This window comes from Podarcis vaucheri (genome assembly GCF_965113315.1).
Source record: "Podarcis vaucheri genome assembly, chromosome: 17".
NCBI classification, from domain to species: domain Eukaryota; kingdom Metazoa; phylum Chordata; class Lepidosauria; order Squamata; family Lacertidae; genus Podarcis; species Podarcis vaucheri.
In genome coordinates, this window is record NC_138755.1 from 3,063,855 (window position 1) to 3,085,660 (window position 21,806).

The 21,806-nt window shown below is 45.1% G+C and overlaps 1 protein-coding gene and 1 long non-coding RNA gene across 3 annotated transcripts; both read right to left on the reverse strand.

Annotated features, from left to right (window-relative positions):
- Window positions 1-1,831: 1,831 nt before the first annotated feature.
- TREX2 (three prime repair exonuclease 2) lies at window positions 1,832-17,716 on the reverse strand. Of its 2 annotated transcripts, none has more exons than XM_082205910.1 (2): window positions 17,684-17,716; window positions 1,832-6,079 (listed from the first exon to the last, which is right to left on the reverse strand). In XM_082205910.1, the coding sequence occupies exon 2, from the start codon at window positions 6,071-6,073 to the stop codon at window positions 5,402-5,404; it is 672 nt and encodes a 223-aa protein (XP_082062036.1). In that variant the 5' UTR covers window positions 6,074-6,079; window positions 17,684-17,716; the 3' UTR covers window positions 1,832-5,401. The 2 variants fall into 2 exon arrangements, with proteins under 2 accessions (XP_082062036.1, XP_082062035.1); XM_082205909.1 differs by lacking the exon at window positions 17,684-17,716 and adding an exon at window positions 8,218-8,319.
- On the reverse strand, window positions 1,832-20,849 carry LOC309522564. Its single transcript, XR_014215134.1, has 2 exons — window positions 20,062-20,849; window positions 1,832-5,062 (listed from the first exon to the last, which is right to left on the reverse strand). It is a non-coding gene; the product is annotated as an uncharacterized lncRNA (long non-coding RNA).
- Between the last annotated feature and the right edge of the window lie 957 nt (window positions 20,850-21,806).

Consider the following 21,806-nt stretch of genomic DNA (forward strand, 5'->3'; position numbering starts at 1 on the left):
GTTTAAAGCAGGGTACTTGAGAGGTATAACACTACAGTCTTTACCTTGACAAGGTTACTGTGAAGCTAGAGCACAAGGATTCATCTCCATTTATGTAAATACAAGCTTGCATGCTTCTGTGTCAGGGAGGGGCTGCTGAAAAACAGAAGGGACACCCTAGTCAGGCCTTTGCTGGTCATGCTTTACAGAAGTGATTTTGAGGAAACTGTGCCCAGGGTTTCCTAATGTTTCCTCACAGCAGTGCTTCTGAGCAGCACCCATGTGTTTCAGATAGTCCTGTGCAGGAAAATCCCATATTGTATTGCGCCCAATTGAAAGATGAAAAAATAGCCTTTCCTGACTGATTTCTCCATTAAGCCCTGTTTGCTAAGGGCTGGGAGGAGGCTTTGCTGTGAGGCACGAACAATAATGCCATCAGCTGTCCTTCCAGAAACGCTAGCCACTTTGAAACAGCATTATATTTAAAATCTGGAACTCTGAGGTCATTTTGTTCTTCTTGCTTAGGTGTTTGTGAAAAGTATTGCAGGGAACCCTGAACCCTTGAACTTATTGGGGGTTTTCAGTGATACAAAGAGAAATGCCAACAAGCACCCCTAAATTATAGTTGACTATTCCTTCTTGTCTTCACTTGCAATAAGCAAACCAGAAGCTGACTGGAGGACTCCTTATTGCCATTCAAGGGGTCAGGGACAAGACTGACATCCATTGGGGCAGGGCCAGCACCCTGCATAGACAAAATATGCATCCAGAGGTGCCTGGAACAGCTGTGCAAAAGACACTGTGATCCTTTGGCTGATGTGCAAGGTTCTTCAGCATTGGGGTACGTGGTGTGCAGGGCTGGCCAAGGCATATTGCTGCCTGATGCAGAGCAACCAATGTCCCTCCAGACGCATAGTAGCCAGGGCCAGTCAAGTTTATTTGGGGACTGGAGATGGAGAATCACACACCTCACTTTGCCTAACAGTAGAGCTGGTGCTGTGGAAAGGCTTTCTGAAAGTACAAGGTGAAACGTCACTCTTCCAACCTGAGGTCACAAGATAAGAAACAGTAAAGTACAGATGTAAGAAAGAAGAATCCAGCACTTCTGTCAAGGGGTTAGGGATGGTGAAAATGCTTCTCTTTTTTCCATTTGGTTTTCACAAGCTTCTGACATATGCTGGGCTGGGACAATGATGAGGGATCACTGAGGGAGCTTCGTGATTGATTGGGGATTTGAACCCAGGACTCACCAGGCCTATTCCAACCCTCTAGCCCTGCTGTACACTGACTCTTTTGGCAATTTTGTCTTGGTATCACAAGTGCGAGAGTTTCATGTATTTAAACATGAAGCTTGTTGGGCGAAGGAAATCAGGCTGAAAATGTGACTGCATTATATGCCTTGCCTCGCTCTCCCCCCCCCCCCCGGACTCAAAAACCTCTCCCTCCCCCATTAAAATCCATTGAGTCAGAATGTGAGGTGCCAGACAGACACTCCTGCCATTTTAATCTGGAAATTCAGAGCTGATAAAGCACTAACTGGCAGTGCACTAATTTAGGGTGGAGAACAAACGGGCCTCTAGGTACACTTTTTGGGACTACGTACATCTCCCATCATGCCTCCTTACTGGTTGTGGTGGTTGGGGCTAATGGTTATCAAAGACTGCCCTAATGCACGAGAAGTAGGAAAATGCCATCTGTGACTGATAGATTTTGTAAGTACCTGCATTAAAAACAGTTTTTTAAAAATCTGCTCAGTCAGGCACTATTTTAACCTACCTGATTAACTGACTAAATGTTGTACACCTCTGGCCTTGGCATTTGACACTGCAAAACATAAAGCAGAAGACTAACAGCAATTTTAAAAAGAGCTTTTATTGGGCATTGCAACAGAATAAATGAGAGGCACACACAAGAAATCAGGCCACTAATGAAATATACAGGCAACAGGCTTACAGGATAAACAGGAAGTATATCCTAGGAGGAGCCCACAATTATTTATGTAATTCACTGCCCATAAGATGTTGCAATGGTGAGCAGCCCAAATGACTTCTTGAAAAGTCTTAGTTAATCCAGCAGCAGATCAGGCCAATCAAAGCATGATTCAATACAAACAAATATAAGGTTCTGCACTGAGGCAGGAAGATAGCCACCTGCAAATACTCCTGAACAGCAAATACTGACAACCAGCAACTGAACATGGAAGGCACCTGGTGGTAATGAGAGCATAGCAGCTAATAGACTGAGCTGTGAACTAAGAAGTCCCCAGTTCAAAACATACCTCAGCACAATCTATTGGTGTCTATGCAAAACTAAGTTCATTGAGTTCAACAGACTTACTCCCAGGTAAGTGAGTATAGGGTTGCAATTGCCAGTGGTAAGCCCCTTTCAGTCTGACCCACCCATATTCTGCAATTCATTGTTAATATTTTTTGTATGCATTCATTCAGTTAAATTAATTGTATATAGCCAAAGCCTTCACACAGAGAGGGCAAAAGCAAGGCATTCCTCTAAAATCACAAACACAAGTCTATAAAAGTCTACAGCATAGACGCTTAGAACACAAAATTTAAAATCACAATGCATTAATATAACAAGCAAAGCTTCTTAGCTGCCAGAGCAAATTTGGCTACAGATAAGTAATTTGTAGAGAGTTTAACTATCACTTCCGGGGGGTACCAATCTGAGAACCAATAAAAATCTCTGGGCACCGTCTATAAGGGGCAAATCAACAAATGGTGCAAGACATCCTCAACCTGATTACATCCATAAATGCGTTTCCATGCCATCTGAGGAATCCCAAGGCATCTCCCCTCTAAGGATGCTGAGGGCATCTGCTGAAGCCCAAGCTCAACAAAGGCCCTATGCAATGGTGGGGAAGGTAGTGAGGCCTTGGATGGTTGTCCTTAATTTGAGGGTCCCAAACAGAATAACAGGCAGCGATTGTGGATGTTCTGGCTTGCTTGGAGTCATGGTCAAATATCCAATTTCTAAGTTCACTAAGGGATAAATATTTCCCCTCTGGGAGATTTCAAGCCCTAAGCTTATCTTGACACTTTTGTACCCAACCCCCTGTCCTCAGTTGCTCCAACCAGCTGAGCTTGGTGAGAATATGGTCCTCAAAGTCTATGCCAGTAGCTAAGATAGGCTAGATCAATTCTGGCCGCTATTGAGGGGAGACCCAACTCAGCTCTCGGATGAGCCAACAGAGTCCCAGGAGGAAGCCCCAATACCTGCCTCATAAATTTCTTTTGTAGGACTTCTCGTTCAGATTTACACCAGTTCATCAAATTTCAGGCCCATAAAGCATTGGTGTGCATTGATAATAATAGAGAGCAACTTTACAGAGGACAGTGATTAACAATGTATTTGGGAAATCAACACTCTAAAATGCTAAGTATGATTACTGTCATGAGACATGAGTTCATTATGGCAATTCATATGTAACTTGGTATGTTCTGAATGTTTTAATTAATCGTAATACTTAAATAGCTGCTTTATACAATGATTAATGATGGGACACCTAAATTATACCCTACTTACATATAACCTCAGGAAGAAAAAAAATCCTTGGCATCTGTTGTCTTTCTGTAGGTAAGAAGGGACAATGCAAAAACCTCACAATTGTTTATAATGTAGTTGTAGAAAGATAGCCATACATGCACATTTCAAAAAGTAATTCTCCCTATCACCTTTTCACCAAATTTAGTGAATAGACTTCAGTAAATACAGTGGAACCTTGGGTTACATACCGTCCTCCTTACGAATGCTTTGGGTTATGAACTCCGCTAACCTGGAAGTAGATGCTCTCAGTTGTGAACTTTGCCCCAGGATGCGAATGGAAGTCATGCTCTGGGGGCGCAGCAGCAGCAGCGGGAGGCCCCATTAGGGAAAGCACACCTTGGGTTATGAATGGTTACGAACAGACCTCCAGAACAAATTAAGTTCATAAGTGGAGGTACGACTGTAGACATATGGGAGAAGGTTGTGCCTTATCCCCCCTCCCCCCCCCAAATAAAAATGAATTCCCCTACAAAAAAGTTTGGATAAATTATTCTTGTTAATTCGTTTTATCACATTCATACCCTTTGTTTCCTTGGCAGTGCAATCTGAGGCATGTCTGCTCAGAAAACCCCATAGAACTCTGTGTATGGGACTACAGCCTCAGAGTTCAGAGCATCATACATGGGGCTTCCAAGCAGTAGCCCACCCAGGCACTGATCAGACCCCAAGCATGCCTAATGTTAGCAACATGGCTGCATCAAAGTACCTTTAGACCAGGGACAGGAAACCCCAATGTTGCTGGACCACAAATTTCTATCATCCCTGTTGGCCATGCTGGATGGAAATTATGGAGTCCAAAGGTTAGCCACCCCCGTATAGAACATGTCTGGAGTGGAAAGAATGGGTCCTGGGGACTCCCTCTATCTGAAACAGGGAAGCATCATTGCTAAACTATACTACCAAATATCTATTTAGTACCTTTCATCCTTATAACACTCCTTTGCCATACGCTCCAACATTTCTCCAATGAAAACAGGGACATCCTAAGAAAAACCAGGACGTTCCGGGATCAAATCAGAAACCAGGACGGCTTCTCTAAACCCCTAAGCTATTTCAAAGCAGTTACAAAAGTAATTTCAATAACCTACTAAAATGTAGCTAAAACTCGTTTTTAGGCAGCACTGGTTTCACCTTTTAAAAACTGCGTCCGTCAGGCATGAGAGGTAGTGCCTTGCCCAAAGTTACCCATTGAGATTTATGGTGGAGATGTGACACTGAGCCCCACAACTCCAAGCCAAACACTCCAACTGCTGCATCTGCCTGGCCTTCCGAGGCTGGTCATCGCAGCGTGTTGCCAACGGGACTGGTTCTTTTACTGGCTCCAAATGCAGTGACCAAACCCATGAGTGAAGGATAGGAGGTGTTTATCCTAGCTGGATTACAGGCAGAATAAGCAATACTTATGGCTCCTTCAGACCCTAGGCACCCTTCAGAACAGCAGTGGATGGACTCCTATGGGGCTGGGATGCAGGGCCTTCACTGGCTGTGATCTATGCCGTGGTTCTTTCCAAGCCCCTGTTATCTCTTACAAACATTCTCAGAGACTGTATGGGATCCCAGTGCTCCTTTAACAGGCAGCTGACCTTGAAACCCCACCCAGAGCTGAAGTGATAGATAAGAAATTAGCCATTTTATCAACAGGTGTCCAACACAAGATTAGAAATGCTGCAGGCACACCCCCCAAACCAAGGTCTGGGCTGGGGCGATGTCCTTGCCATACACAACTAACTTCTCACTGTACAAAAGTCTTCCACATTTCCACTGCACACAGAAAGTAGCCCTGTACAGGAGGAGAATTCAAGGCTTGATTCTGTGTGGATGTGCACTTGTGGGAAAGGAGGTCGTGCCATCTTTCTTGATATCAGTACCTGCTTCTGCTTAGGAGGTACATAGGCCGAATCTGCCCCCAGCACTGCGCATTACGAGCTGCCCATGTCATTAGCTCAGGGGCTTTGGCAAGAAACACTAACAGAAGAGTGACCACATCACCTTCAGCTGAGTGGGCCCTAACAGGCTCACGTCCATAGAAATGTCGGAACAGGGCCCCAAGCTGGTAGCTCATGCCAGGAGATCTTTCCAGCTCCTTCAAGGCTGGCAGTGTGTCCAGGCAGCCGGTGCTCGGGAGCAGGTCAGTGTCCACTCGCCACAGCTCTGCACGAAGCAGGGGGAAGTCAAAGCCAAGGCCATTGTGAGCCACCAAGCAGATGGGGCCCCTTTGCCGCTGCAGAAACCCTTTTAGTATATCCACCACACCGCGGTTGAAATCTGCTTTGCAATTCTCCTCCAGGTTTTGGTTGCTCAGCTCAGTAATCCTCTCTGCTTCAAGGGTGAAGGGCTTTTGGGGATCAACGCAGAGAGTGAGCTTGTCTATGATGCGGGGTAGCTGGGGGGTGCCCAGCAGTGGAGAGCACTGGAGTGAATGGCGGTGCACAGCAAAGAGGCAGAGCTCAGCCAAGCGAGGCTGGTCATGGGGCAAGCCGGTGGTTTCAAGATCGAGGAAGACAAATGTCTGGAAGTCCTGCAGAGCTGCCATGGCTGGCTGGCACAGAGGAAAAGAACATTAGAATCTTTATATATACAAGCAGGGATTAAATCCACGCCATAAGGAAAAGCAGTAACATGAGCGCAGTTCTCCCCTACATGTGGAGAGACAGCTTCAGCTCACACGAATGCCACAGCTGTCTCAGCTGCAGAAGAGAAAAGCTCATCTCTTCTCCAGGGGTAACAGCCCCACCCAGGCTGGCATGCATAACACTTCCATGCACAATTCATCAGTCCCCCACACCAGCAGTGAACAGACTGATACAGGAGAAATTACAGCCTAAATACAAATGTACAATAGAATAAATCATCAATAAAAATATAAAACAGCAACAACCCAGCTACACCACCACAAAGCAACTCTCCACACCAGAGGTTTCTCCCTGGAAACAGCTGCAAATGCAGCAAAGTTCTTACAATTGCTCTCCAGGGCAAGACTAGCCGGCTCCACCTCCTGGCTTCTCAACAGGCAGCAGTACACCTGGTGCAGGACCAGGAGCAGCAAAGAGGGGCCAGGGAAGCTGAAGCTGGCATTTGCCTCCCAGGCAGCAATTGGTTCAAGGTGCCATTTGAAGGAGCAAATCCTTGGCATGTTGACACTCTCTGTGGGCAGAGGTGGGGCATTCTGTCACTGTGGATAAACTTTTAAATACACCAAAAAGGACTGACAATGGGATGAGGAAGAATGCCCCTCTGCGTACCACCTCTGGCCACCCCAGTCACAAAATCAGACTGAGGCATGAGCATAGCCAAGGTGAGGCAGGGGGACAGCTGCCCCCTCCCTCTCAAGACTTGTTGAGTTGTTTTGGGGAAATTATGGGTAAAAATATCCCCCTCCAAAAGGGGCAGACTTTGGGGGGGGCACAACCTCAGTTAATTGAGTACTTTCAATGCTTTAAAATGCTTTTTGTGTATCTGGGGGGGCCTGCCCCCCTGGCTATGCCCATTCCCAGAGTGATGGACAGGAGCCCTGGACTGCAGACTTCTCTCTCTCTCAGCAATCTATAATTTCACATCAGATCCAATAGGGGCCAAATCCACTGCCCATGAAGGCTTTCTGGAGTCACAGTGAAAAGCTTTCTGAAAAGTGTCGCTCTCATCTGGCAATGGAAAAAAGCTCCATTCAATCCTAGTTCAAAAGGCATGCAAGAATGAAACAGCAGGAAGCACAATGTGTGAATGTAGCATGGAAACATGTAGAATGCTCTTCTTGTCACATGCACACACAACGTCACAGAACTAGAGAGTTAACTTAAAAGGACAACTCAGTGATGCAGCGTGTTCCAGAAGACAAGTGGCTGGTGCTTTAAAAAAATAAGCAGAAGGCGACAACAGGAGAGGATGAGCCTAGAGACACAAAAAACTGCTAAAACAGCATTGTGGGGCAATATATATTTTCCTCTCCTATTAGCAAAACTTACTGGGTTGTATCCAAAATTTGCTTTGAGAAGACCCATTGAAATTAATGGGCCAGCACTAATCATGTCCTTTAATGTCAATGGTTCTACTCAGTACAGTATGGCTTTATGTTGGATACACTATTCAATCTATTTATCTTTTGGTTTAAGCTGTTTCTAAGTGACCTTTCAAGACAGTAGCATTTCCAAGGCAACATACATTGATAACAAGTATACAATTTCATGAATCTCAAAGTCTTAAACATACAATTAAGTTGGCTGACAGGCGTTTCAGGATCAACAGCTAGGCGAGCCAAACGGAGCCCCCTGGTCCGGGGCAGACGACCTTTGAATACTGCGCTAAGTGGCGGGAACAAGAACAAGGGAAGCCCCTCACTGTCGGGCTCTGCTTTGTGAGCCGCCCCCGGAAAGCAGGAAGGCTGCACCGGACGGGCTTCGGTCCAGGAAAGCGATTGACATGCTATGACCCCCAATGCCCACCGACAGACTCGGGAGCAAGTGCAGGAAATCCTTGGGACGCGCTTCCCGAGGGGGGAAAGCAAAACAAAACCGGGTGGCAAATCCCACTCCGCCCAGGGTTTAAAAAACCGAAGAACAGAACCTTGCGATTTCCCGAGTCTCAGCAGCTCATTTCCTCCCCCCGCCCCCTGGAGCACCGGAGGACAGAAGAAGAAAACTCCCGGGGTCCCCCCCCCCCAGTTGGCCAAGGGAAACTCACCGGACGATCTACAGCTCCCGGACTCGAGGACCTTGGGCGGCGCGCGGCAGGCAGGCTTTTCAAGGCGGACCGCGGGAAAAGCGAAAGCAACATGCTCGGGCAAGCCCGGCCAGCCCGCCCACCTCCCGACGTGACGGCGCGGGGGGGGGGGGCAAAGCGGCAGCTCCACCCGCCGGGACCCGGAAAGCGCCTCCATCAGTTCAGCAGCCGAGGGAGGAGAGCCGCTCAAGTGGATGCAACCCCCTCTTCGCCCTCTAGAGGGCCGCTCACCTAGAGTCTCTAAAATGGGCAGATGAGTCACGGAATCCGGGATTGATTATCATTATCATCACTACAGATTTATTTATTTATGCCCCTTCTTTTCCCCGAGGGGTTTTTAAGTGGTTTACATTTAACAGCAGCAGCAGCAGCAGCAGCAGCAGCAGCCATGCGCTCAGACCTGAATCAGTAGAACCTTTTACCTTAGCGTTTGACAATTGAGAGATTTATTTTTATTTTTTATTTCTTTTCTTTTTTTATTTCCAAAACCGAAAAAATAAAAATTACAAACATCAAATTCAACATCCATATTCATTTTCTAACGTAAACCTATTACATAATTAAGTAAATTTAAATATACCTAATTACTCTAAACTTCTCTTTGCTGTATACAAATACAACACAGTTAGAAATTTTATATTAAAGCTTTTATATTATAAATAATATTTCAGATTCCCCTATACCCCCGTTCCCCTCCACCCATGTGTGATCTCAATTTCTTTTTAACTTCTTCCGTCTTGTTGTGTTATTATAATTTAATTATTGTTCAGCTGATTCTTTTATTATTTCCTTGCTTACCCCTGCACGTTTCCTCCCCCTTCCAGTTCTTTGCAATCAGTATTCTGGCAGCTGCTGTTGCTTAAAGGAATACATTTTTCTTATCTCTGGGAATGTCATTTGATATTAGGCCTAACAAAAAAGCCTCTGGCTTTTTGGCAAACGAAATCTTGAATAATTTTTTCAGCTCCTCATATACCTCTTTCCAAAATTTCCTTACAATTTTACATCCCCACCATGTGTGATAAAAGGTTCCCTCTTACATCTCCAGCATAAGTTTGACTGCTTTTTGTAAATCTTAGCCAATTTTTCCGGAGTGAGGTACCAGCGGTAAGACATTTTCATCATGTTCTCTTTTATCACATAACAGGCTGTGAAATTGATATCCACCTTCCACAACCTTTCCTAATTTTCCAGTTGGATTGTATGACCAAAATCCTTTGCCCACTTTATCATTACTTCTTTGGTTGTTTCATCCTTCAGTTCCCACTCTAACTGCAAATTGTACATTTTAGAGATGGTCTTCTTTTTAGGTTGTATTAATTCACTTTGTAATTTTGACAAAGGGTTCCACTTCCTCAGCTACACAGAGCTCAACTTTAGATCATTTTTTCTTCACTTTCTTTTACCTTCTTTTCAGTCCCTCTCCATGACTAAGGCTGCCCTCCAGGAACCTCTGGGAAACAGAAACAAAAAGCATCCCAGAAGAATAGAAACGAAAGTGAAGAACAGAAACAAAAGCGGCAGCTCCACCCGGCAGCGACCTGGAAAGCGCCTCCATCAGTTAAGGGGCGAAGGGACGGGGGCTATTCGATTGGATGCAAATCTCTCTTCGCCCTCTAGAGGGCACTTGCGGAAAAGAGCCGCTTATCTAGAGTCCCTAAAATGGGCAGACGAGTTACGGAATCCGGGATTGATCATTACTTGCTTACTTACTTACTTACTTACTTACTTACTTATGCCCCTGACTTACTTTCTTTTCCCCTGAGGGGTTTTTAAGCAAAAATTTTCAAAGTGGTTTACATTTAACAGCAGCAGCAGCAATATATATATATATATATGGAGGCACCCTAGTTTTGAGATTTAATGTTGTTTTAAATTGTTGCTAATGTTGTGTTTCACATTGTTGTAACCTGCCCTGGGACCTCAGGGTGAATGGCAGGGAAGAAGAAGAAGAAGAAGAAGAAGAAGAAGAAGAAGAAGAAGAAGAAGAAGAAACTAAAATAAATGAAATTACCAGATGAATAGGAAAAATCTTGCTGTTGTTGTTTAGTCGTTTAGTTGTGTCCAACTCTTTGTGACCCCCTGGACCAGAGCACGCCAGGCCCTCCTGTCTTCCACTGCCTCCCGCAGTTTGGTGAAACTCATGCCGGTAGCTTCGAGAACACTGTCCCACCATCTCATTCTCTGTCGTCCCCTTCTCCTTGTGCCCTCCCTCTTTCCCAACATCAGGGTCTTTTCCAGGGAGTCTTCTCTTTTCATGAAGTTGCCAAAGTATTGGAGTCTCAGCTTCAGGATCTGTCCTTCCAGTGAGCACTCAGGGCTGATTTCCTTCAGAATGGATAGGTTTGATCTTCTTGAAGTCCATGGGAGTCTCAAGAGTCTCCTCCAGCACCATCATTCAAAAGCATCAATTCTTCGGCTATCAGCCGTCTTTATGGTCCAGCTCTCACTTCCATACATGACTACTGGGAAAACTATAGCTTTAACTATACAGACCTTTGTTGGCAAGGTGTTGTCTCTGCTTTTTAAGATGCTGTCTAGGTTTGTCATTGCTTTTCTCCCAAGAAGTAGGCGTCTTTTAATTTCGTGGCTGCTGTCACCATCTGCAGTGATCATGGAGCCCAAGAAAGTAAAATCTCTCACTGCCTCCATTTCTTTCCCTTCTATTTGCCAGGAGGTGATGGGCCCAGTGGCCATGATCTTCGTGTGTGTTTTTGATGTTGAGCTTCAAACCACTTGCTTACTTCAAACCATATTTTGCGCTCTCCTCTTTCACCCTTATTAAAAGGTTCTTTAATTCCTCTTCAATTTCTGCCATCAAGGTTGTGTCATCTGCATATCTGAGGTTGTTGATATTTCTTCCGGCAATCTTAATTCCGGCTAGGGATTCATCCAGCCCAGCCTTTCGCATGATGAATTCTGCATATAAGTTAAATAAGCAGGGGGACAATATACAGCCTTGTCATACTCCTTTCCCAATTTTGAACCAATCAGTTGAGGATCCCCTTCATGGATCATTGCCTTGCCGTGGTGAAGGGGCTTGAATCAAGCAGGGCACCCAAGATGGACAGGTCATAGTGGAGAGTTTTGACCAAACTTGATTCACCTGGAGCAGGAACCGGCAAGCCACTACAGTATCCCTGCCAAGAAAACTCCATGGACAAAGACAACAGGAAAAATCTTTCCTGGTACCTAAATCTTGTGCACCAGATGAGTAGCCCTGAAGATAGCATCCCATTTTTTTGGAGCAACCAACATTCCCCCAGGTGTGGCCCATCAACTCTAAAAGTGCCAGGGAGTATGGTCAGTGGTGAGGGATGATGAGGAATTGGAGTCCAACAACTGTCCCCCACAGGTCCCCCACCTCTGCTCTGAGTCACAGAAGTCATTTCTCTTCATATCCAAGAGATTGTCTTCTTCTCTGTGCCCCTCTAAATGAGCAACCCTTGACAAGGCCTCCAGCGCCCAAGGTTTGTATGAGAAAAACACACGTCCTCAGTATTTGATCCACCACAGTTATTAAAATGAAAGCTTCTTGGTCTTAAGCTGAGCATTTACCAGAAGCACTGTAAAACCTTTTTGTCAGGACCGAGCCTGGTCCAGAATCGGTGGAGGAGGAGGAATTTGCGTCCAAAGACCAGGGGACCCCAATACCCACTAGGGATGCTTCCCCCAAGGTCAGGGGGCAGACAAGCAACCTCAAACATCAAGCAAAGTGCTGGGTCCAGATGTCAGATGATGCCACACTCCTCACTGGGCAGGAACTCAAGTTGCGAGTCCCCTTGGCTTTTCCCAGCATGAACAACAGCCACAAGCAGGCCTGGGGATGGCGCTCTGCAGTAGAAGTATACAAATCCCAATCCAGGCCCTTCCTCTGGCTTTCCAGTGGAACAAGGACTGGGTAAGTTCTGGCTGGCTGAGTTCCTAGGGTCAATTCAGTAAGTGGTATTCTATTTGGATGTGTTGCCCACCATTTTCCTCCTTGAAAAAATACATCAAGCCTCATAGTAATTTTTAATATATGGTATGGTCCAGCCACCAGTACCACTGTCCTTATATCAAAAATATTTGGCTGCCCTAGGGCTTTTATTTTGAAAATACCCTATCCTATCTTTTTTGCCATCACTGGAGTATATAGAGCCTCCATTGGAAATGTGTAAAACAGAGAAGTAAATTTTGGAACAGCCATCATTTTAATTGTTGAAATTCTGCTAGATAAATATAATTGCATCCCCCCATCTTTTAAGATTGCTCATCATCCCTCCCCCCCCGAAAACCCCCAGCAACAACACACACAATATTCTGTAATTCATTATTAGAGACTTTTTAGGATTTCTGGTGATCTAAGGCTCTTATTAGTCAGAGGAATGTCTAAAGATTTTGATAGTTCTAATTGTTCCTGGGGAGGGGTATGTTAAAGCACCCTAGATCTAGTGTATTAAAGTTTACATGTAACTCTGCTAGTACCTCAAATTCTACTGCCTCCCTTTTAAAATTCAGGCTTCAGGCTCTTTTCCTGCCAGACTACTTCAAGGGTCTAGAAACCAAGCCTTATGAGGAAAGGTTGAGGGAGTTGGATCTGTTTAGCCTGGGCAAGAGGAAACTGAGAGGCGATATGATAGCCATCTTCCACTATCTAAAGGGCTGTCACATGGAGTTGGATGGCCGTCTGTCATGGATGCTTTAGTTGAGATTTCTGCATTGCAAGGGGTTGAACTAGATGGTGCTTGGAGGTCTTTTCCAACTCTACAATTCTATGATTATATTAAATGCCGCATTTGCTTCTACACTACACACAAGAGCCTTCCCTTTCCTCTTTTTTGAGTCATTAAACTTGGATAAAACTCAGAAACACTTCGCATCAGCAATAATATAGGAATCAATTCCAATAAAGAACTATGGGTGTCCTAAATGTAATTATTTGTGTGTGCGCGCATGCCTGTGCACACGCACATCCAGCTAGTCATCAAGAGGTTTAGATCTCTGAGACCAGTGGCTGCCAGACAGCGTTTTCTGGAGAGGAGCCTTCCAGAGTCACCAGGCAGAGCCACTTCCGGGGCGCTTCTTATCCCTGAGGGTCAGCTCGGCAGGGCCTCTATTGATCCACGGAGATGGTTTACCTTTGACGCGTCACCAGTTCACTCGGGTCATGCGCTTAGCGCTAGCAGCATGCAGCATCCCCGCAGCAGATTTTGCAGCACACTCTTTCAGGATTGGAGCAGCCACCACGGCAATGCACCTGGGTCTTACAACAGAAAGGATAGGGACTTAGGTCGCTGGAAGTCTGATGCGTACAAACATTATTTGAGAAAGAATTTGTGATGGTGATTGACCATGGCCTTTTCTCTCAATTTCCTACAGGTGACATGGGGGTGCGCGTCTGGATTATCGGGCACAGTATTGTGCATTGGGCCAGGGTCCGCGCCATTAATTCCGGTCTCGGGCCACGCCTGGGCTTTCCACCTGACATCACCATTTCCTGGGTCTCCCGGAGGGGAATGCGCTGGGCCGAGATGCTTCTGGCATTTAAGGCCAGAGCAGCAGTGGAGGGCCCCCCAGACGCTTTACTGATACAATTAGCGGAAAACGACCTAGCCTACAGGAAGGCAGTTGATTTGCAGTGGCACATTTTTAGCGACTTCGAGGAGCTGAAGGCAGCTTACCCGAATGTCACAATTATTTGGGCCTCGCTGATGGAGAGGCGGGTTTGGAGAGATTGCAGGTGCCTGATAGCTATGAATAGGGCTAGGAAAGCCTTGGATCGGGCGGTGGTGCGTAGAGTGGCAGCCCTGGGGGGCTTGGTCATTGGCCACCCGGGCATTCGTTTCAACCTTAAGGCCCTCTACCGGTATGATGGCGTGCATCTTTCGGATGCTGGTAACGATGTTTGGCTGATGGATATTGCTAAGGGGATAAGGGAGTGGATTCAGGCATGAGAGTATTGGCGGCAAGCGTCTGCTCGGTGGCGGTAGGCATTGGTAAGAAGGGGTTAAGAGGATGTGGGGGCGGGAGGAACGCCATCACCTCCCCCCAGTGAACGAAGGGTGGTCCGTTAAAGGACTCCGGGGGGCGTGGCCCTGTCCGAAGCCTATGGAGGTGTGGGCCAAAGGCACGCCCCAGAGCGGTGACCCGGGGGAGCTCCTAGTCGACGTGCCTCGGCGGGAGACTCCCCCGATCAGTGTTAACCCTTCACTGTGTCTCCAGCAAATGGGCTGGAGCTGGATAGTCGTTAGGACCAATGCCTAAGCCAATGCCTCTCATTCCTGAATTCAATAAAGTTGTGGCCTAATTCGCCCAATTAACCTTAATTATGGTGTCTCGTGTGTTTATTTATCTTGGTGGGGGGCGGGAACTCGCCACGCAAAGCCACTTCCGGGCCTGCCCCAGGAGGTGGGGTTGCGGGCATCACGCCCTTCCCCACGTGAGCGGGGGCTGGTCTCAGCCCCCGCGAGAGCAGGGGAATCCCGTCCGGCCACGCCTCCCGGCCAGCCAATCGGCTGGCTGGAGGGGGCGTGGTTTGCCCTATTTAGGGCCGGAGCGGAGGGGGCTCGCCCTCTCTTCTCCGGCTAGCCCCACGTTTCCCCACCCGCCATCCCTTTAGTTGGGCTTTAGGTAGGTCTGACTTTGCTATGGGCTTCGGCCTGTCGCCGCAAGGGGCATGGTAGGAATTTTTCCCAATTGGCAATTTCCAGCCTTTGGTTTTTCGCCTACCTCGTAGCAACTCGTCACAACTCTTCGGCATTGGCGGTAGGCATTGGTAAGAAGGGGTTAAAGAGGATGTGGGGGGGGGAGGAACGCCATCACCTCCCCCCAGTGAACGAAGGGTGGTCCGTTAAAGGACTCCGGGGGGCGTGGCCCTGTCCGAAGCCTATGGAGGTGTGGGCCAAAGGCACGCCCCAGAGCGGTGACCCGGGGGAGCTCCTAGTCAACGTGCCTCGGTGGGAGACTCCCCTGATCAGTGTTAACCCTTCACCGTGTCTCCAGCAAATGGGCTGGAGCCGGATAGTCGTTAGGACCAATGCCTAAGCCAATGCCTCTCATTCCTGAATTCAATAAAGTTGTGGCCTAATTCGCCCAATTAACCTTAATTATGGTGTCTCGTGTGTTTATTTATCTTGGTGGGGGGCGGGAACTCGCCACGCAACTCCGCTGAATGCTGCTGCTGCTACTGCTGCTGCTAACATTTGAAGATTTGGAAACCCAAGAAATACAAAGGTAATGTGTGAACAAACGAATGGTGGTGCCTTTTCATGATCAGAAACCGCCAAAGGGTTCCACTTCCTCAGCTACATAGAGCTCAACTTTAGATCCTCTTTTCTTCACTTTCCTTTACCCTCTTTTCAGTCCCTCTCCATGACTAAGGCTGCCCTCCAGGGACTTCTGGGAAACAGAAACAAAAAGTATCCCAGAAGAATCGAAACAAAAGTGTTGACAAGGTTCTCAGAAAATGGGTTGCAAAAATCCTTTCCTTGGGAAACAGAAATGTATACAGTATAAGTATAAGTAGCAGAACAAGACCCACAGCTCCAACATAATTTAACATTTAGAGTACAGAAGTCCTTCGATATAGCGAAATTTCACATAATGGTGCAGACAATGAAGTCTGTATTCAAAGTATAAATAATAAAATCCCACCATGTAGAATTCAGCCCTTGGAGAGCTGCAACTTATGTGTCGTTTTTTCTGCAATAGTCCACATATTTTGGTACTGTTGCGATATTTGCAAATTCTGTAACGTTTTCCCTTTCTATGCAGTGGTGATCAGCCTGCAGCCAGCATCCAAGTCAAAAGTTATTTTGACCAAAAGTTTGACATGCGCCTGTCCATAGGTTTAATGAAGAGAGCGGTGGAGATATGCAGACAGAACATTTTAGTATATTAGATATTTATCTATATATGGTTGTCCAATCTATAATAAATAAATGGTGTTCCCAAATTGTGACCCTTGGGACACTTCCTTCATAAATGGGAAAAGACCCCTCTGTCCCCAGTGGCGTAGCACGGTCAGGTGGTACCCAGTGCATAAAATTTATTGTCACCCCCAAATTGAAATTATTAAAAGAAGGAAATATAAGATACTTACAGTTGCAAGTGTTATTTTCTGATTTATTTACTTAACATTGTGAGCATAAGCACTTAAAACCTGTTTTTCATGATGAGAATTTATTATGAATTATTTTTTTTACTTAATTCCGCTCATTTGCAGCCCACTATTGATGTGGACTGCAGGAAGCTGAGGTGCTGTGTGAGTACAACTGCAAAAAACGAGCACCAGTGCAGATATGCACCCACTCTTAAAGAGCTTAATTAGAACACAGGAAGAGCCAGTGGTGGAGGAAGGGGGTGCGGGGTGTGTGGGTCACCCCGGGTGTCATCACTGAGGGGGGTGACAAAATGACAAAAATATGAGGGTTTTTGTTTAAAAAAATTGGGCTCACGAAACACCTGTGGCGTTCTGCACCCATCTACTCCCCTTCCTACTCCTCTGCCTTCAGATGTCTTCTAAAAATCAGAGAGTTGTTTATTTCCTTGACATCTGATGGGAGGGCGTTCCACAGGGCAGTTGCCACCACCGAGAAGGCCCTTACCTGGTTCCCTGTAACCTTGCTTCTCTCAGGGAAGGAACCGCCAAAAGGCCCTTGGAGCTGGATCTCAGTGTCCGGGCTGAACAATGGGGGTGGAGGTGCACCTCTTGGTATACTGGGCCGTTCACAGGGCAGTGCTGAATTAAACCCTGTGGAGGACCCTTGGCAGTCCAAACCTGGTCGGGGGGCAGGCCTCATGCGCACACTGGAATAACACTGAACTCAGAAAGCTTGATTGTCATTTTCTTTCAAGATCAAAATATTATTTTGATCCGTTGTCGCGGGACCCCTAAAAAGTGTGGGGCCCATAGGCCAGTGCCTACTCTGCCTATTTGGTAATCCAGCCCGGCCCCTTTGGCTGCAGGAAAGAGAAGAAACAAAAGTTGAGGGACGCCTCCTGATGCGCTGCAGCTGTTCCTCACAATGAAATGGAAGGCTCAACATTTGTCAGGCACTTTTGGATGCTCAGCAGCCCTGTGTGGTTACAACCACCCTGTAAAGCAGGCCAGTGCTATGTGCTCCCCAGATTGCAGCTGAATCCCTTGCAGATTGGCATCCAACCTCTGCTTAAAAGCCTCCAAGGAAGGAGAGTCCACCACCGTCACAGAGAGTCTTACCATCAGAACGTTCTTCCTAATGTTTAGTCTGAATCTCCTCTCCTCCCCTCCCCTCTGGAGCAGCAGAAAACAAGCTTACTCCCTCTTGCAGCCCACAGATATTGGAAGATGGCTCTCCTCTCAGTCTCTTCTTCTCCAGGCTAAACATACCCAACTGCCTTAACCATTCCTCATCAGGCTTGGTTTCCAGACCCTTCATCATCCTGGTCACCTTCCTCTGCTCACCTTCCAGCTGCTCAATATCCTTCTTCAAGTAGCCTGCACTGAATTAGGAGTCATATTCATAAAAGGAATTAAGGCAATTTATACAGCTCAAACTGCAAACCTGATTGTAAATAATCATTACAGGAAAAATGTAAGATACAGAAGGGGACAAGGCAAGGATCCCCCCATCACTGCTTCTTCTTCTTCTTGTTAAAAAAAATAAAATATTTTAATTAACCAATTTCCACATAACAATTTACCAATCCTCTTAATCAGTTACATTATTTACCCCCCTTTCCCCCTCCCCTCCCTCTCCCCCCCACCAAGGACTTCCCTCAGCTCCCCTCCCTGATTTCTTTACATTTATTATTTTCTGCATGTTGTGAAATTGTACATATCCTTACTTTATCTTTTTTTTTATAATAATTTTTATTGCATTTTTTTCCAAATTGCAGATAAAACAGAAAAGAGAAAGAACATAGAGAATAGAAAGAAAGAAAAGACAGAAAATCACAACCATTTCAACAACTTATTTCAAATTTCTATCGGACTTCCCCACATCTCCCACATAATGCATTCTTGACAATAAAGTTATCAGCAAATTATAACCTTGTTTCATGTGTTTCTTTGTACTTTCAATTGCAGTTTAAGTTTAAATCTCTTATTTTCCACTTACTCTAAAAATATAACACATTATCATTTTTACCCATTTAAACTTTGATTTTTTCATAAATATTATCCAATTTCATATATACTCCACTTTCGTTGCTGGGGCTAACATTCCAAGTCATGCGGCATCTTAAGATTCATATAACTTATAATACTTTTGCAGATAGTCCTTAAATTTTTTCCAATCCTCCTCCATTACTTCTTCTCCCAAATCTCGGATCCTTGCAGTCATCTCGGCTAGTTCCATGTAGTTCATCAATTGCGTCTGCCAGTCCTCCAGTGTGGGCAAATCTTGAGTCTTCCAATGCTTAGCAATAAGAATTCTTGCTGCTGTAGTAGCATACATGAAAAAAGTTCTATCCTTCTTTAACACCTTCTGGCCGACAATGCCCAGAAGGAAGGCCTCCGGTTTCTTGGGGAAGGTGTACTTAAACACCTTTTTTAACTCGTTATAGATCATTTCCCAGAAGGCCTTCAATCTTGGACAAGTCCACCAAAGGTGAAAGAATGTCCCCTCAGCTTCCTTACATTTCCAACATTTATTATCGGACAAATGGTATATCTTAGCCAGCTTGACCGGGGTCATGTACCACCTGTATACCATTTTCATAATATTTTCTTTCAGAGCATTGCATGCAGTAAACTTCATACCGGTGGTCCATAACCTCTCCCAGTCTTCAGACATGATATTATAACCAATGTCCTGAGCCCATTTTATCATAGCTGATTTAACTGTCTCATCCTGAGTGTTCCATTTAAGCAGCAAGTTATACATTCTCGACAATAACTTGGTCTTTGGTTGTAACAACTCTGTCTCAAGTTTCGATTTTTCCACCTGGAATCCTGTTTTTTTGTCTAGCTTAAAGACCTCATTAATTTGGGCATAGTGTAACCAATTTTGCACCTTATCTTTTAGTTTTTCAAAGCTCTGCAACCTCCAATTACCTCCAATGTTTTCTATTATTTCCCAATATTTCGGCCAGCAGGCCTCCATATTGGGTTTTTTCCGAGCCTTGGCCTCTATTGGTGATATCCACCTCGGAGTTTTGCTTTCCAATAAGTCTTTGTATTTTTTCCAGACCATATATATTGCTTTTCTGACAATATGGTTTTTAAACATTCCGTGTGTTTTTCCCTTGTCATACCACAAATACGCATGCCAACCTAGCGAATTATTAAAGCCTTCCAGATCTAGGACATCAGTGTTTTCTAACAGAATCCAATCTTTCATCCAGCAGAAGGCCGCAGCTTCATAATATAACCTTAAGTCTGGCAGGGCAAACCCCCCTCTCTCCTTTGCATCAGTTAGTATTTTAAACTTTATTCGGGGCTTTTTGCCCTGCCAGACAAACTTAGAGATGTCCTTCTGCCACTTTCCAAAACATTCCACTCTGTCCACAATCTGCAAGGCTTGAAACAAAAACAACATTTTTGGCAAAACGTTCATTTTTATAGCTGCAATCCTTACTTTATCTATCACATGTTCAGGTAATAAATTTGTGAATGTTTATTCAAAACTTGCCAAAGAGTCCTATTCATTTTGTTGTCTTTTTATATAGTTTGTAAAAAGTTACCATTCTTCCTTGAAGTCACAGTTGTCCTTTTCACGCAGTTTATATTTGGCCAATTCCGCATAGCTCATCAATTTTTCTTGCCACAGTTCTTTTGATGGTATTTCCTCATTCTTCCATCGTTGTGCTAACAAGACTCTTGCTGCTGTTGTAGCATACAGTGGTGCCTCACAAGACGAAAAGAATCCGTTCCGCGAGTCTCTTCGTCTTGCGGTTTTTTCGTCTTGCGAAGCAAGCCCATTAGCGGCTTAGCGGATTAGCGCTATTAGCGGCTTAGCGGGCTTAGCAGATCAGCTGTTAAGCGGCTTAGCGGATCAGCTGTTAAGCGGCTTAGCGGATCAGCTGATAAGCGGCTTAGCGGATCAGCTGTTAAGCGGCTTAGGATCAGCTGATAAGCGGCTTAGCGGCTTGGGAAAGGGGGGGGGGAGGAAAAAAACCCTGCAGGAACTCGCAAGACATTTTCGTCTTGCGAAGCAAGCCCATAGGAAATTCGTTTTGCGAAGCACCTCCAAAACGGAAAACCCTTTCGTCTAGCGGGTTTTCCGTCTTGCGAGGCATTCGTCTTGCGGGGCACCACTGTACATAAATAAGTTCTTTACTTTTCTTAGCAAGTCTTGTCCTACAATCCCTAACAAAAATGCTTCTGGTTTTTTTTTTACAAATGTCAATCTAAACATTTTTTTCAATTCATTCTATATCATTTCCCAAGGTTTTTTTTAAACTTCCCTACATTCCCACCACATATGATAAAAAGTCCCTTCTTTTTCTTTACATTTCCAACATGTGATTGACCCAGTTATATACATTTTTGCTATCTGTACTGGTGTTATATGCCATCTATACATCATTTTCATGTAATTTTATTTCAAAAGAGAACAGTTTGTAAATTTTAAATCTATTTTTCACAGTTTCCCCAGTCCTCAAATTGTACATTATGTCCCTATATCTTGTGCCTGATTTGACCTCCTCATCTTTTGTCTCCAGTTCTAGCAAGATACTATATGGTTTCTTCAGCATTTTCACTTCTTCTTCTATAACTTCCTTTAGAAATGTAGAAGTTGTGTAACTAAACCCTTTCTTGTTGTCTTCCTTGTACATCTCATGTAATTGTCTGTAGTGTAACCAACTTTGAAAATGATATATTTCCTCATAATCTTTTAATTTCCATTTTCCTTCTTGGTCTTTCAGCAAATCTCTCTCTATATGTAGGCCACTTCCCCTTTGTGCCAAGTGGTTTGAGTAACGAAGCGTCAACTGATGATAACCACCAAGGTGTTTTTTGTTCTATTAAATCTTTGTATCTCTCCCACAACCTCATTAGTGATCTCCTGATTATATGGTTGTAAAATCCTTTGTGCACTTTCCCTTTCCCATACCATAAGTATGCATGCCATCCAAATCTATTATCATGACCTTCCAAATCTAATGCTTCTTCCTATTCCAGTTTTATCCAGTCCCTAATCCACACCAAACATGCATCCTCATAATACAGTTTGAGGTCTGGGCGGGCAAAACTGCCTCTTTCTTTTATATCTGTAAGTATCTTATGTTTAATGCTTGGCCTTTTGCCCCCCCCCCCCGTCAGACAAACTTAGAAATATCCTTCTGCCATCTTTTGAGGCAATCATTTTTTACCATTACTGGTCCCCTTATCACTGCTTCAATCATGTATCAGTCCTAGAGGTGTTGATGCGGAGGATAAGAAATAATTCTGACATAAAGGGGATATGGATGGGCCAATGGAATTATAAGGTAAAAGCCTTTGCAAGTGATGTGGTGTTTTCTGTAGAAGAACCATTGACAAGTGTACCTAAGTTATTGGAGGAAATAAGGAAATATGGATGTGGGTGGCACAGAAGGACGCAGGTGGAGCTGTGGGTTAAACCACAGAGCCTAGGACTTGC

Excerpts from the sequence above, each read along its gene's own strand:
- TREX2 (XM_082205909.1), bottom strand. The coding sequence starts at position 8,310 with ATGTTGCTTTCGCTTTTCCCGCGGTCCGCCTTGAAAAGCCTGCCTGCC. Across the intron at positions 6,080-8,217 it reads CGGGAGCTGTAGATCGTCCG|CCAGCCATGGCAGCTCTGCA; the intron begins GTGAGTTTCCCT and ends CCTCTGTGCCAG.